The following is a 15,573-nucleotide window of genomic DNA, read 5'->3' as shown; positions in this document are numbered from 1 at the left end:
CTTGCATTGCTTCCATTTCCTCTATATCATCATCGTCGCATGCCTCCCTTAGAGCTTCTGAGCTGTAGTCGTGTTCCATCATTACTTCCAAATAGGTCTTAAACTGGCGAATATTCAATGATGAAACTTTTTAAAAGTGTAGGTTTCGGGTTCCTTGCAAAATTTAAGGTTGAAACTACTGGGTAAAGCACAAACTACTTTAAGTAAACAGGATAAAAACGTATCTTTTTACACTGCCTGCATGAAAGACGCTGCTCATTCCGCCATCTTGAGTCCTCTTTCTTCAGAAAGCGCGCTTGTAGCGGGACAGGAGCCTAAGTCACACCCATCTACTTCCGGACCATGGGTCCCCGGAAGAAGGAAAAAATGCATGCAGGTCAACGGGGCTAAAAATGCTATTTTCTAATTCTGCTTGTTTTGTGCCATGGATTTCACATATGATGCCCGTGGATTTTAAACAAGCTTTTTGATACCAATAACGCGCTTAGTCATGCTTTTTATTATTATTATTGTGTGTATATATTTTTTATTAACATATTGCCAGTACATACAGCAAAAACAGTTAATATATCCATGAATCACAGTTGTTTGGATTTACCATAAAAAAATACAGAATAAGGAAACAAACAACAACTGTAAAAAAAAGAAAAACACACACAAGAACCACACAAACAAATAACAGTTAGGGGTCTGCTGTGTCTAAATTGAAATGATGAAATAAATTGATAGTCTTGTTTTATTTTTTGTCGTTCTTTTTAACATTTCAGCGCTGTTCCAATATTTCATGAGGTCTGTAATTTTGAAGTCATAAAAAGAGGGAATGCTTCTCTGGTATGTCGTTTTATGTAAATAATATTTAATTAGCCAAAATAATGACTAAGTTAATTGTGTATTTTTCATTGGATGATAAATGTGGATTAGTAACAATAAGAAGTATTTCAAATGTGCTTAAAGGCCCAGTGTGTGATATTTTTACCAGTTTACTATCAAATCCTGTGTTTCCAGTTCACAAACGTGCCCTTTTTCACTAATATTTCTCACCAACATCAATTCTAAATATTCCTCTCAACTTGAAATAATACATTTTATATACAGAAACTGTGGTTGAGGCTCCATGGTCATCCACCATCTTAAAATACAGTAGCTGTTTAGGGACATACGAGCTCCACGTTACCCATTTGGACTATGACTGTAACCTGAAAGAACCAGCAGAGGGCATCAGTGCGCCCTGGACACAGGGAGTCTGCTAATTCAACTAAGAAATAGAAAAGAATAGCTACACCGTTGCTGTACTTGTTAGTTTGAATAAAAAACAATTAAATCAAAAGACACATAAAATGTGTCAGTTCCTCATCATGTCCAACACAAGGAAGCTGCATATGTTCAGACCCCCACCCGCTATAATCTGGACGCCAGCCTCCGATTAGTGTCTCTGACTCCAAACTCACTTCAAGTTGTTCACTCATCTTTTCCTAGTACCAGAACTCCCGACCCAGTCCCAACGTGTCCGTTCCAAAGTACTTCTACTCAAGTCTCCTCTCTTCCTGCAGCCTGCAGTCTCTCCCAACACGCTCCAGCGCTCGACTGAAAACCGAGATAATTTTGGTCACAATAACCGTGCGGTTAAATTTTCACACCGTGAGAACCCTAGCTGGTGGATAAGACAACATTGTTTACTTGATCTCCAGCGTGTCCCCGGCTCACCAACACTCCTTCACCAGCTGTGGCTAACGAGCAGCCAGTGATCGCTCCATATACATATAAGCTGGTAGCGGCGGCCACGTTGTTTACATCGAGCTCACCATGAGCTGCGTGAAACGGGTGTTGTGGGAAATTATGTTCCCCTGAAATATTCTGTTTCACTTAGGCAGTCAAGAGCAAACATTTCCAAATTCACAGAACTTATAGTCCATTATGAGGACTAAACTAGCTCAAATAAAAGATGTTAAACTGAGTGAGAGTACATCTTTTTACATAACTTTCAAAAACGATAAATAAGCTTGCTGCAAGAGTGAACAGGTATAACATGATTACATTACATGACATCATTTTCCCGTAAATATTTATCACAAATATTGTGAAAATAGCCAGAAGAGCGATCTCCCGACATGGGGGACAGAATTTTTTTTTAAAAGGTCGAGTAGCTTGTTTTAAGCTTTGTGTGGGTTAGGCTACGCAGGTTGGAAACTGATTTTACAGTCAAACTCAGGAGTTGGCCACTGCAGCTGCAATACCTTCTGTGAACTGCGTGGCGCTAAAGAGTCGCATTTTTTCATCATGATTTCAATGGATTTCACACATGTGGCCTTTAAGTGAACCAGCCTCTTCTGCAGCAGCAGCAATGAAGCATGTGATTTAACGCCCTCTGCTGGTAGGTTTCTGCAGGTGGAGTACTCCCAGCCTAATGCACACCTTCATTTCCAACTGGGCTCATTCTGCTCCTGAACATGTCAACATGGCGGTTCTGCACTTCGCCTGTATGGCTCATCCATCTGGTGGCGGGTACTCCACAGCAGCTAGGTTCTGCCACCACATGATCATGATTGTTATCATGATTGCAGCCACGTGAATGAACTCTTGAGACCAAGGCCGTATCCAGAGTTTCTAAATTGCCGAGGTCCACCATCCGTTATCCCATGCACATTGAGAACAAACTGAAGACCAAAGCTGACTTCAAATTTGATAAATTGTGTGTGTGTGTGTGTGTGTGTGTGTGTGTGTGTGTGTGTGTGTGTGTGTGTGTGTGTGTGTGCGCGTGTGTGTGTGTGTGTGTGTGTACAAGTATTAACATAACACTTAAAGGGACTATAAGGAAGTTTGACAGCCAAAACATGTATAGAAATAATAAATGTCTTCTTCATACATTCTCCTGCAATGCCCTGGTCCTGTAGAATGAGGCCTGGCATTTTCACTGTGATTGCCTGTTTTTCTGTAAAATCACAGAAAAAGAGAGATGCACGGGTCGAGCAGGCTGCTTCATGCGCGTTCACGCTCAGGCATAGCCCGTAGCATTTGCTATCCGTAGCTTTAGCAGCAGAGAGAGAGGCAGTGCCACTTTGTCGCTGTTCCTAACGCCTAGTGACAAAGCTAGCTACATTTCTGACCCATAGCTACTTTCTGTAGAACTTTCATCTAGATATTTCCTGCAAATTAGCAACAAAATAGCCATTTTCGCTCCGAACCGTTCTTTGGATTGACGTTGTTTGAGCTGTCATCAAGGATATAAAAGTTACAGATACACCAAATGTTACTGGTGCTTTGGCTCACAAAGTAAGATGTCTGGCTCTCATGCAGAAGACCTGGGTTTGATTCCTGGTGTGAACATACCGTAAATCCTCTAATACAGGCCCGGGCCTGTATTTGACTCAAGCTAATCAAGCTCCAGGCCTTTATTGGAAGGAGGACCAGAATTAGAGGCAGGCCTCTATTTCTATTTGAGCAAAATGAACTAATGGTTCGCTGGAGTTTTTGACAATTAAAATTGTGCCCACATTTTCAAAGTTAAACACATTTCTTTTAACAACGGTAGTTTCTGCTTCAGCCATCTACCCCCTCCCCCTGCGCAGCGGCCGCAAACTCACTGATGCGCCTGCAGCCTCTCAGAGTTCCTGCTGCTCTAAACATTAAAATAATTATTTCATTTTCTGTTCCTCACTTCTGATTACCTTCAATAGTGTCTGTTTGTTGCTACCACCAGGTACAAAAACTAACTTGTTTTTATTTGACTATTTTTCTGTCCTGTCTGTTTATTATCTTCCTGCATCTCCTCTCAATCCTAAAGAGAAACTGCTACCTGGGTTCATATATATTCACCTTATGAGTTACCTTTGAACTGCAGTTCTAAAAGATCTACCGACCGCAAAAACAGCGGAGTGCTCGCTGCTTGGTGCGTCACCGGAGGACAAGGTGATGCGCCCCGCTCCACAGCAGCGAAACACGTCAGGCGCAAATAAAAGACAGAAAACATTGAAGGAAATGAACCGACATGAACGATTGCGTGTCAGTACCGACGCTCTGGCACAGGTACAAAACCAAATTATTTAATTAATTAGCTGTGTGTTCTCCTGTCCTCTGTCCTCCGGGCCACACACACACACACACACACTGCACGTTCGGCCAGCCGACGAGGAAGTGCAGCTCTCACACACACACACACACACACACACACACACACACACACACACACACACACACACGGGACTGTTTCAGCTGTTATTTTCGTTAAGGAGTGTGCACGTACAGCATGCGCGCCTCGTGCATGAGCCTACTATTGAAGCTGCTGTTACGCTTTTGGCCTGAGGGGGCAATCGCAAGCATAAAAATTCAAAAGTCCCTTTAAATACCTTCAAAAGCAGAAACCCCAACAAATTATAAATATTAATACATAACAATGTAAAAAGGTCCTCCGTCCCTCCGGTCGTGGCTGGTCCACAATAGCTATTCTGAAACGACGTGAACATCCATTAGCGATCATCATTGGTTCTGAATTAACGCTTCACAATCATCCTCCTCACCTCACATCTGCGTCGCCATCGTCATTGCCACTGTCGCCTGTGTGGCTCATCCATCTGGTGGCGGGTCCACAGCAGCTAGGTTCTGCCACCACATGATCATGATCATGATTGTTATCATTATCACTATCAATTGTTTCTATCATCAACAACCTGACCTACCATTATTTTGTAGCACCTCCACCGTTGTTGCTGTTGCCACCCGTGTGTGTGTGTGTGTGTGCTATCATCTGCCTATGAGAATCAACAATCAGCAATTAGCAATCATTCAATTGTTTCTGGGCCACCCCGTGTCCCTTCCCCTTGCTCACCTTTCCGTTTTGGCGGCTCCGCGGTCTGCCGGAGGGCTGGGGGTTCAGCATCTTGCCCAGAGATGCTTCAGTCTCGATTTGGCCGGCCAGGAGTCGAACCCAGGAACCTGTTTAATGATCTCATTTGTATTCTTTAGCTCAATGTCTGGCTGCTGCTGAATGTTTACGGTTTCACACTCACGCTTTCTGGAGCAGAAGCCTGATGTTTGATGATTTGATTTCCAGCCTCCTTCAGACCAGCTCATCCACCCACAGCATCTGGGGAGCCCATTGACGAAGAGCTGGTCCAGGCGGTAGCTGACCAAGGGGGAAGTAAGTGACAGAAATGTGTTCATTTCATATTTTGTTGGTAACAGTCAGATGTGAACAGATGTTGTAAGTTTGGGTTCAGTTACACTTTGCTTGGTTGTTGGTAACTCACAAGTAGCAACCCGCTGCCTCTAACTAGTCTCCATCACTGATGTCATGGTCTGTAGATGTAACCTTTCTCTGTCTTGGCTAATCACCCTCCCAAACACACCCGGTGCTCATTAATCATCAGATCCTCGTCCGCTCTCCTCGTCTCTCTAGCAGCTTCTTGCTTTGGCTTGTGGTGTCTGTGCAGCTCACAGTTCAACTGAATTGTTTCTAGTCACTAACTCATGGCCCTTGTGCTTCAGCTTCTAGAGTACAGGCACCTCTCCTGCTCCTTACTCCTCCTTCTCCGCCACCTCCTGTGACAACAAAAAAAACCTCTGCAGGGCGGGAGGAACCCACAGATGAGGAACTCCTGGGGGCCACGCAAGAAACTCCAGAGCTCCTTGCTGCAGTCCTGCCTCCCCCACCTCCTGCTGCCAGCTCTAAGGTGAGGCATCAGACATTAAGGGTTCCCTCAGGCCTTTCTTACTCTGCTGCTTTGTTCTCTCTCTCTAGTTGCTGCCTGAGTCCTGGCAGGCAGCTCTGACTGCAGAACAGCAGGAGTGGATCGGCCGGGTGCTGTTCACCAGGGACGGTGCTGGGAGGCCGCGGCTCATCACGGAGCTCAGTCACTGGTGGTATCCTCCCCAGCCCCGGGCAATCTACAATCAGCCTCCTGCCTCTCCTGACCCCTTCTTTGCATGTCGACTCTTCCTGTGGATGCCTCACAGGATGTGGCACCTGCAGCTGACGTGCCCCCAGCCTTTGTGCAGCACCATCCTGAAAAAGGCTGGGCTCTACAGGACCAGCCGGAGGGTCCTGGACATGGACGGCTGGTATCTCATGGCCACTGAGTACCTGGAGTGCCGTCGATGTAAGAAGAAGGTCAGAGGGTGGTCACAGGGCATCGTAAGGCAGCTGCTCCCCACCTACAGCTGCCAGTTTCCAGCTGTACTCACGTACAAGTATGAGAGAAGTGAAAATGTGTGCTCACGTGGGTGTGTCCAGCTGAGTTTGATGTGGTAGTGTTTGCTTTGTTCACGCAGGCTGTCCTGTGACCAGAGGGTGGTTGCTATGCTGAGATCGCGCACTCTGGGCAACAGTGCCAATCAGCTGTGCAACACCCTGTGGGAGCAGCATTCCGACGCCTGGATGCGGAGAGCGATTGAGTACCTCGGCGTCTGCGAGCAGTTCCTGGCCTTGGGCAGCACGAGGGGGCAGATCACACCACCTCCCCAGATGCCCCCTGTGCCCTCACCCGTCTGGCTGCTGACCTTTTACGGTTATGATGTGCTGACGCGGCTGGACGAGTACAAGGCCAGGATCACGTCCACCTTCGGATCCATCCTAAAGATGGATTCCACAAAGAAGGTTGGTCACTGCTTTGTGTTTACTTGCTGCTTGTGAACAACAGTTCTGCTGGTCTTTACGCAGGAATTTCTCTGTGTGCAGGTGACGAAGAAGCTCGCAGGTGCCGCCTCTGGCAGGGCCGCCTGGGCTTCCAACGTGGGTAACGAGCACGGCAAAGTCATCATGAGCATCCTCACTTGCTGCGAGGGCTCCAAGGGCCTGTCCAAGATGGCGGCCGGCCTGATGAGGCAGTGCCAATTAGGCGAGGTACCTGCCCCCCAGCTCATGTACGTGGACCGCAACTGCTGCAAACAGGACGGTGTGTCCAAAACCTTATCTCTGGTATAAACTTGCATCACTGCTGACTGACTTCTTTAGTTGTTTATTTGATTTTTAATCGCGATGATACATTATTTTGTTGTGAATTACTTTAATGGATCACCAGGTCACCTGAATTTCTACCCAATGTCTTTCTGAAAAATTTTAAACAATCAGACACCCAAATTCATTTCTGTAAAAGACAATTTATAGAGCAGTGAATGATTTTTGGGTTCTGATCTTGACTGTGGTGCACTCCAATGACTAACCTCTCTGTCGCAGGAGTGGGAACAGCTCATAGCTCGGCTGGACATCTGGCATCTGATGCGCCGCTTCACATCAGGTGTCACCACAGAGAGCCACGAGCTGGATCCCACCTTCATGAGGCAGCTGTCTTACTGCATCTTCCAGGTGGACGCCGAAGATGCTCGCCGTCTCATGGGTGCCAAGCGGTCCGAGCTGGGGGGGACGCACGGGATGGTCAACCTGACGGATGCTGATGTGATCCAGCGGATCGGCAAGGAGGAATGGAGGCTCCACTGCCGCAGGAGGACGCGTGGAGCCGAGGAGACAACGCTTCTCCTCCAAAACCTCCTCAACACCTTCAGAGGGCCCGCAGGACACAACACGCTGAACTTCCTATTGCTTGACGCTCTCCACATCCAGGAAATCTGAGACACGCAGAGGCGCCACCTCAGCTGCATCCAGGACCACCCAGGCGTGCAGCTGTACACCCAGACGGGCGGTCTGACAAAAGGAGGGGTCAGACTGCCCGTCTATCGCTGAGCGAGGAGCTCCACTTCCCTGGAGTCCTTCCATCTCCACCTGAACCGCTTCATCCCAGGTGAGAAACCTGTTTTATTTCTGTAAACTGTTCATTTTCAGGTGTCAGTAAAAGCTAAAGCTGATTTTCTCATCTAATCACGCAGGAACGTCGGCCGGTGCTAAGTACTTCCAGGCGTTCCTGATTGATGGGTCAGGTGGAACGAGAAGAAGAAGAAGAAAATATCATTTTTATAGCGCCTCTCAAGATAAAAATCAGGAGGCACTTCACAAAAACAAAAAATATAAAAATTGTAAAAATATAAAAAGCATTTTGAAAATGTTTAAAATATATTTAAAATGAGCAAGAATAAGCAATTGCGATTTAAAAGAAAAAATGTTAAGAAAGAGAGAGTGAACAGGAAAGAGGGAAATCAGTGGATCCTGAGGAAGGTGGAATAGGTGGGGAGAGCAGAATGATGAGAGAGTGGTGAAGAAGGTCATACAAAAGCCAGCTTGAACAAGAGAGTCTTCAGCTGCTTTTTAAAGGAGACCACTGAGTCCACTGATCTCAGGCTCAGGGGGAGAGAGTTCCAGAGTCTGGGGGCCATGGACGTAATTTTGGGGGGGGGGGGGGACATGTCCCCCCCACTTTTTCCAAAGCCAAGTTTTGACCCCTGCACTTTTTACCATCCAAAAACAATATTACGCTATATTAAATTGACACTGGTTGAGCTCTAGGACCAAGTGGAAAGCAACCGTTTGTGTTGAAGCCTGTTTCCCCTTAGAACATATTGTAAAGATACCCCCCTGTCCCCCCCACTTCTAAAGTGAAAATTACGTCCTTGCTGGGGGCCACAGCAGCAGATGATCTGTCACCTTTGACCTTTAGCCTGGTGCTGCACAACCAGTAGGCTTTGATCACTGGACCTGATCATTTTCTTTATTTCTTTATTAAAATATATTTACAGTTTTACAAAGCGATGGAGATTTAACTCGCAGATTGGGCCTGTTAATTGTGATGAAGCATGACATTGTAAATAAATTAAGAATTTATGAAAAAGTATTGTTGTTATTAAAAAACCTTGAAAACAGAAACAAGTGTGGATGCTCCGTTGTCAGAGTATTTACTCTATTATTTAATAATATATTTTTCATCTCAAAGTTCTACATGTTATCATTTCCGCTGGATGAGGATGATGATGATGCCTGTTGAATAACGAGAGGGCGGGGCTTAACGAGTACACCGTGTAAACTCGAACAAAACAAAAATGAAAGGACGTGATAATAAAATAAGTTTTCAAAAAGTACAATTAAAGTGTGTAAGATATAAAACAATAAATAGATTCTGGTAACAAATTGATGCATTCTTTCTAAATGTGGCTTGACCCAAACCTTAACCCTACTATTTAAAAGGCCTAACGAGGCCTGTTTACGCTGGCCTGAGACTCTGTCTCCTGCTGGCGTCTCCAGTCCTGCCACCTCCACCCAGACCAGCAGACCCGTCGCCTCTCGCGCCTACCGCTCCATTTCTCTCACCTCACTCCACAGACCATACATCAGCAGCGCGCCATGCGGCCCGACTAATGTGTCTGACGTGTGTTTGAGGCTCATTTCATTAACGTTTATTTACTAAACAAGCAAGAGAAAACTGCTTTAATGCTGCCAGAACTGCTGACCGTTTGGTGACTGTTTTTACTTTTAAAATCACTTAAGTAAGAACGGTAAAACGAAACAATCCACCTGATTAGCGTTGATTAGTGTCGATGTTTAATCTGGCTCCCAGATTAACCGATTAAAGCCGTTAAGTGAGCTCTTAAACGCGCATTATGGCGCGTGCGTTCACTTATGACGTGCAGCATCGTTGTGGGTTGGTTTCAGTCTTGCTGGAAAACGAATGTGGGTGATAATTAGTGAGGATTATCCTCACCCCCAGCCCTCCGCCCATTGTGCCCCCCCCCCCCCCCCCGTCCGGCGCGCTGAGTGGATTTGTTGTTTTAAGGGATTTTGAGTGCTTCAGAGTGGATTTCACAAGCGTAAAAAGATCTAATTTGGTGACTGTAACCGTGATCACTTGCATCTCTTGAATTAAATCAGACCAGAGTGACAGAAACTGGGATAATAAGAAGAAATCGAGATCCTTTACAAATAATTTAACATGTTATCTAAGAAAAAAGGTGCGTTTCTCACCGGTTTGCCCTAAATTAAAACAAAATGATGAGTGGCCACACAGCAGTCAAACAAAAGCTGCGATGCGTTCAAGCGCTTTTAAATTCCAGACTCTTTTCACACCTAGTTGTTTCCCATGGAAACATCTATTATCCTATTATCATGGCCGTGTCATTTTCGCCCATGTGTGAGGCGGGATTTACATGACTATAACAGCGCAGATCCTGAAAAGCTGGAGGCTTTGTAGTCCCTGTGAGTCCCCGTGGGACACCGGTGCCATTTCCCAAAAGCTTCAACAGGACAAGAAGCCTCACGGCGGTCTCCGCGGATATGATGGACGTAATAACAATCAGACTCTGGCGGTGTCCTTTTGGAGTTTAGTTTTAAATAGAATTCTCATATTTTTTATTTTTTGCCAAATCTGACTTAATCAATTGCTGGTAGGATTCTCTGCAAACGCCCATCATCGTGGGAAAACCATAAAAGAATGAGCGGCTGAGAGCGACAGGTGAATGAGGGGCTGTTTGCCATCACGTCTTTGAAGTGCACGTGCGCACGGAATCAGCGCCGTCATTTACGCTTTTCACAGAGAAGCGCTAACCTGCAGCAAACATCTGTGAATCAAATGGGCAAGAGTGTATAAATATCATCAGTGAAGAGGGAGGCAGCAGCCTCAGTGGTCCTCCCCACATCTGGAGTCAGCAGCAAGCAGGCCTCCACTCGGGCTGCAGCTACAATGGGACCGCTGAGTGTCCTGGCTCTGTCCATGCTCCTCCAGGCTCAGTTTGCATCGGCTTGGTAGGAATTAAAACACTAAAATGATGCATGTGCAAATTAATGACATTAATATTTGGTTTTCTCTTGACAGGACGGTTAATAATTTCCTCATGACTGGCCCAAAGGTAACCACACTGTGCACGCATGGAAACTCGTGCGTAAAACATCCTCCGAAGAATGCAAATGTGCTCAATTTAAGATGTTGTTACTTTATTTGTAAATTGTAATTATTTATTAAAGATATACATTTTAAATGAACTGAAATAAGTTTTAAGATGTGTTGTCCGCAGGCTTTTTTGAGCTACGTTAGCAGCGTGCAGGCAGGCGCGCAGAGTGGAATAAAAGAGTGCAAACATCAGTTTGCTCTGGAGAGGTGGAACTGTCCAGAGAGCACACTTCAGTTATCCACACACAAAGGCATCCGAAGCGGTAAGAAGTTTATTATTAAAATAATAATAATCCACACATGTTATCTAATACTGCGCGCAACATTGATGCGTCAGTTTCGTGCGTAATCGCCGTTTGAGCCATTTATGCACGGGTGTTCCAGTCTTCTTACGGCTCCTTTCCTTTTTCGTTTTACAGCAACAAGGGAAACGTCTTTTGTGCACGCCATCAGCGCAGCTGGAGTGATGTACATGCTTACCAAGAACTGCAGTTTGGGAAACTTTGACAATTGCGGCTGCGACGATTCCAGAATTGGGCAGACAGGTGCGCATCTTCAACTTTTTATCTGTTATTACAAAAAAACCTGTAAAGTAATGTAACAACAAAACATAAATACGTAAATCCAATTGATCAACATGTCAGTTTGTTCTTTATAACATCCCAGGAGGTAGCGGATGGATCTGGGGCGGTTGCAGTGACAATGTGGCATTTGGAGAAAAAATCTCCAGACAGTTTGTGGACGCACTGGAAGATGGACACGACTCACGCGCAGCAGTAAACCTCCACAACAACGAGGCGGGTAGATTGGTAAGACTCTGATGCATTCGTTTAAAATATAGTTTGTATTTCTGAGTTTTATTTTATTTTCAAAAGAAACGTGCTCAAGATTGGTTTGCAGGACTGATGGATTCCGACTCTTCTGACAGGCCGTCAAGGCGACCATGAGGAAAACCTGTAAGTGCCACGGAGTTTCTGGCAGCTGCAGTATCCAGACGTGCTGGATGCATCTCGCTGACTTCAGGGAGGTTGGCAGCTACTTAAAGATGAAGCACAAACACGCCAAGAAACTTGAAGTGGACAAGAACCCGGCGAGAGCGGGGAACAGCGCGGACAACAAAGGCGCCATAGCGCTGGCTTTCCGGAGCATTGCCAGAACTGAACTCGTTTACCAAGAGGACTCTCCAAACTACTGCGTCAAGAATCAGAGTCTGGGCGTGCAGGGCACAGAGGGACGGGAGTGTCTGAAGGGCGACAAGACCGCGTCCCAGCGGGAGAGGAGGAGCTGCCGCAGGCTGTGCCATGAATGCGGCCTCCAAGTAGCGAAGAAACGCGTGGAGGTCGTCAGCAGCTGCAACTGCAAGTTTCACTGGTGCTGTACAGTCAGGTGTGAAAGATGCGCACAAGTGGTCACCAAATATTATTGCACGCGTAAAGCAGGGAGAAGGGAGCCCATTAAGACGAGGAGCAGGCTACAGGTGCGCCGACGGTGACTTTAAGGATGATGAGGAGAAATCTCAACCTTCTTTTCGCACTTTTATCTTTTTGAATAGATTCAAGTCAGACTGAGTTTTTGAAGACGCAGCTCCAGCCCAGCGGGTTGACTAACGAATGAAATGTTTACTAAATTAAGTGTATTTTTATTAAGATGGACGCGTAATAAATATTTTCATACAAAACGCACGGCTCCGTTATGTTCTGATTACATCGTTTGTATACTGGAGTCCTGTCCTTCAGGCATGGGGAGGGACGAGTCCTTTTGCGCACAGAGGCGTTTCTTGAATCAGTCCTCCAATCAGCTTCCTCGGGCCTTTAGGGGACACAAAACAAGACTTCCATTTGTTCCCGTCGCCAATAAAGAGGACAGCCGCTGCGCATCGGACCCAAACGGCTCTGTAAAACCGGAAAATGACGCATTTTGTGTTTTGGTTTCTGTTCGTGCTTCTCCAAACCAACCCTGCACGTGCCTGGTAAGATAATATTTATGTGCTTTCCCCCACATTTAAGCAACTGATTCTAAATATGTGGATGTTTTCCCTCTCAGGGTGGCCAGTAACTTTCTCATGACAGGATCAAAGGTAACTCTTTATTTTTAACTTATTCGATTATTATTATTATTATTATTATTATTATTATTATTATTATTATTATTATTATTATATAAAAGCAGCAACGATGAATATCAATTAAAAGTAAAAAATGGCTTTATACATATTTTCCTCTGGCAGGCTTTTCTCACCTATGCCAGGAGCGTGCAGGTCGGTACGCAGACAGGGATAGAGGAGTGCAAACACCAGTTTGCGTGGGACAGATGGAACTGCCCAGACAGCGCAACTCAGCTTAGAGGACTGAGACGAGGTGAGACAGGGCAGAAGTAGGCTTTTTAAATCCGTCTTCATTTGAGTTTTCACCATTTGTGTTTTATTTATTGGCCACTGTATTAAATGCATGTCCTTCTCCTGCTCATCAGCCACCAGAGAGACGTCTTTTGTCCACGCCATCAGCGCAGCAGGAGTCATGTATACCCTGACCAGAAACTGCAGCCTGGGCGACCTTGAAAACTGCGGCTGTGACGTGTCAAACAATGGGAAAATCGGTGAGGTCCTCCACAGTCAGAAGATTGTCTTTGGGAGCTTCATGAGTTGTGACACTTCCTCATTTAAATAATGTTTCAGGGGGGCGGGGCTGGCTGTGGGGTGGCTGCAGTGACAATGTGGATTTTGGAGAGAGGATCTCCAAACAGTACGTGGACGCGCAGGAGACCGGGCAGGACTCCCGGGCTGCTGTCAACCTGCACAACAACGCAGCAGGACGGCAGGTAAGCCTGTGTTTGGAGAAAAAGGCCTTCTGCGCAGCAGCTTAAAGTTTTCAGAGCTTTTCAAGTTCACTTCTGTGAAAATGTTTAGAATTATTTATTTCTTTCCTGTTGTCATTGCTATTTGAACGGCCTCAGTTTGGATAAATAGAGATGAGTTCTGATCTGACTGATGAGCCAACAACTGGTCTCAGTGGGGTCAGTTCAGTAATCTACCCTCCTCACCCACCTGTTTTCCTACTTTAGAACCTTCTCAGTGCCATATGTTATTCCAGCAGATTTATCGTGCAACTCAAACATTTCCACCAGCAACAAACCATTATATAACAATAGAAAGTCATTAGGCAGCAGGTGAAGGAAGCATTAAAGCTTGTGACTCCAGCTGCAGAAAACACTTCATCATGTCACCAATCCGAGTCATTGGAAGAGTTCTGATCTAATCAGAACTAATCTCGTCTCAAAACGGAGAGCTACGTATAACATAATTTCCACCTCTTCAGTGATGAGTGTCCTCCCTGAGACTGAGAGATTGTGGGTTCAAATCCACATTCAGGTCATACAAAAGACTTTAAAAATTGGACCCATTGTCTCACCGCTTGACACTTAGCTGTAAGGCTTGGGAGGTTACATCTCAATAGCTCCCAAGTGCAGCCACTGCTGCAGCTGACCGCTCCCCACGGGGATGGGTCAAATGCAGCAATGTGATTTCGTCAGTGTGTGTGTGATGATACATAAGGGGACTTTAACTTTATTAGTTGTTCGTGACTGTTTCACATTGAAATATCCCTTTAACTCTTTGCTTTCCAACAGGCTGTGAAGGCCACCATGAAGCGCATCTGCAGGTGCCATGGCATGTCTGAAAGTTGCAGTGTCCAAACATGCTGGACGCAGCTGTCAGACTTCAGAGAAATCGGCAACTATTTAAAGACCAAATACAATCAGGCTCGAAAGCTGGATGTAGACAAAAAGCATGTCAAGGCCGGGAACAGCGCGGACAGCCGAGGAGCCGTGGTGGATGCGTTCAGCACCACTGCCGAAACCGAGCTCATCTACCTGGAGGACTCCCCGGACTACTGCAGGAGGAACAGCAGCCTTGGACTCCTCGGCACGGAGGGCCGGGAGTGTCTGCAGCAAGGGCACGGGCTGAGCCAAGGGGAGAGGAGGAGCTGCCGCAGGCTGTGCCATGAGTGCGGCCTGAGGGTGGAGGAGAGGCGCACGGAGACGGTGAGCAGCTGCAACTGCAGGTTCCACTGGTGCTGCAAGGTGAAGTGCGAGGACTGCTCTCAGGTTCTAGTGAAACATGGGTGTGCCAGGAGGGAAGACGGACCCTGGTTCAGGCGGAGGCTGCAACAAGGACCCAAATGAAAACTGTTGCTCTTCTCGTTATTGTATAACACATGAATGTATATTTATAAAAATAAGTTCTTTTAATTAACAAATGATGCACTGAAACTGCAGTGGAGTAATTAATTAGAAGAAATGTAATAATTTGGCCTCCAAGTTAGAATAAGAAGGAGCTGAAAGCCCTCACAGGGGATTACATGGCCGGTGGGGGCAGATCATCCGGCCTGATCCTCTTTGATCTCGGTGTGTATTTGACCTTATTCAAAGGGAAAACAATATTACAAGTTTGTCCTAACTGCAGTTATGAACTTTCTTCAGCATCAAATACTTTAAAGAAGGTGTCAGATGCATGACCAGGAAGCAAAAGCGAGAAAAAAAGTGATTCTCACAGTTTATAAAACAAGTTCCATTCAAAATAAATGAGGAGACTCTTATCTGCTCCCACTGGCCTGAAAGAGTCATTTACTTCCTTCTCTACCCCCTGTAACTACAGAAATCTTCCTCTCAGCTGGACGTGTCATAAATCTGCCAGGGTCCCAGTCAGATGAAACATGGTGAGGCCTGGGGGTGTGATGGGGGGGGGGGGGGGGGGGTTCCTCCAGAAAAGAGGCTGTTAACAAGGCCTTTTCTCTCTTTTACAGACTGGTAAGGAGAC

At 46.0% G+C, this 15,573-nt stretch overlaps 1 protein-coding gene across 1 annotated transcript; it reads left to right on the top strand.

Moving 5' to 3' along the window:
• The first annotated feature begins 12,626 nt into the window (after positions 1-12,626).
• On the top strand, positions 12,627-15,454 carry LOC107373748 (protein Wnt-8a-like). The gene is made up of 6 exons (XM_015941903.3): positions 12,627-12,729; positions 12,804-12,837; positions 12,988-13,117; positions 13,230-13,355; positions 13,435-13,577; positions 14,385-15,454. The coding sequence occupies exons 1-6, from the start codon at positions 12,668-12,670 to the stop codon at positions 14,937-14,939; spliced, it is 1,050 nt and encodes a 349-aa protein (XP_015797389.3). The 5' UTR covers positions 12,627-12,667; the 3' UTR covers positions 14,940-15,454.
• Positions 15,455-15,573: the final 119 nt, after the last annotated feature.

This window comes from Nothobranchius furzeri, chromosome 2 (assembly GCF_043380555.1).
Source record: "Nothobranchius furzeri strain GRZ-AD chromosome 2, NfurGRZ-RIMD1, whole genome shotgun sequence".
NCBI classification, from domain to species: Eukaryota; Metazoa; Chordata; class Actinopteri; order Cyprinodontiformes; family Nothobranchiidae; genus Nothobranchius; species Nothobranchius furzeri.
This window is presented reverse-complemented; position numbering and strand designations above follow the sequence as displayed.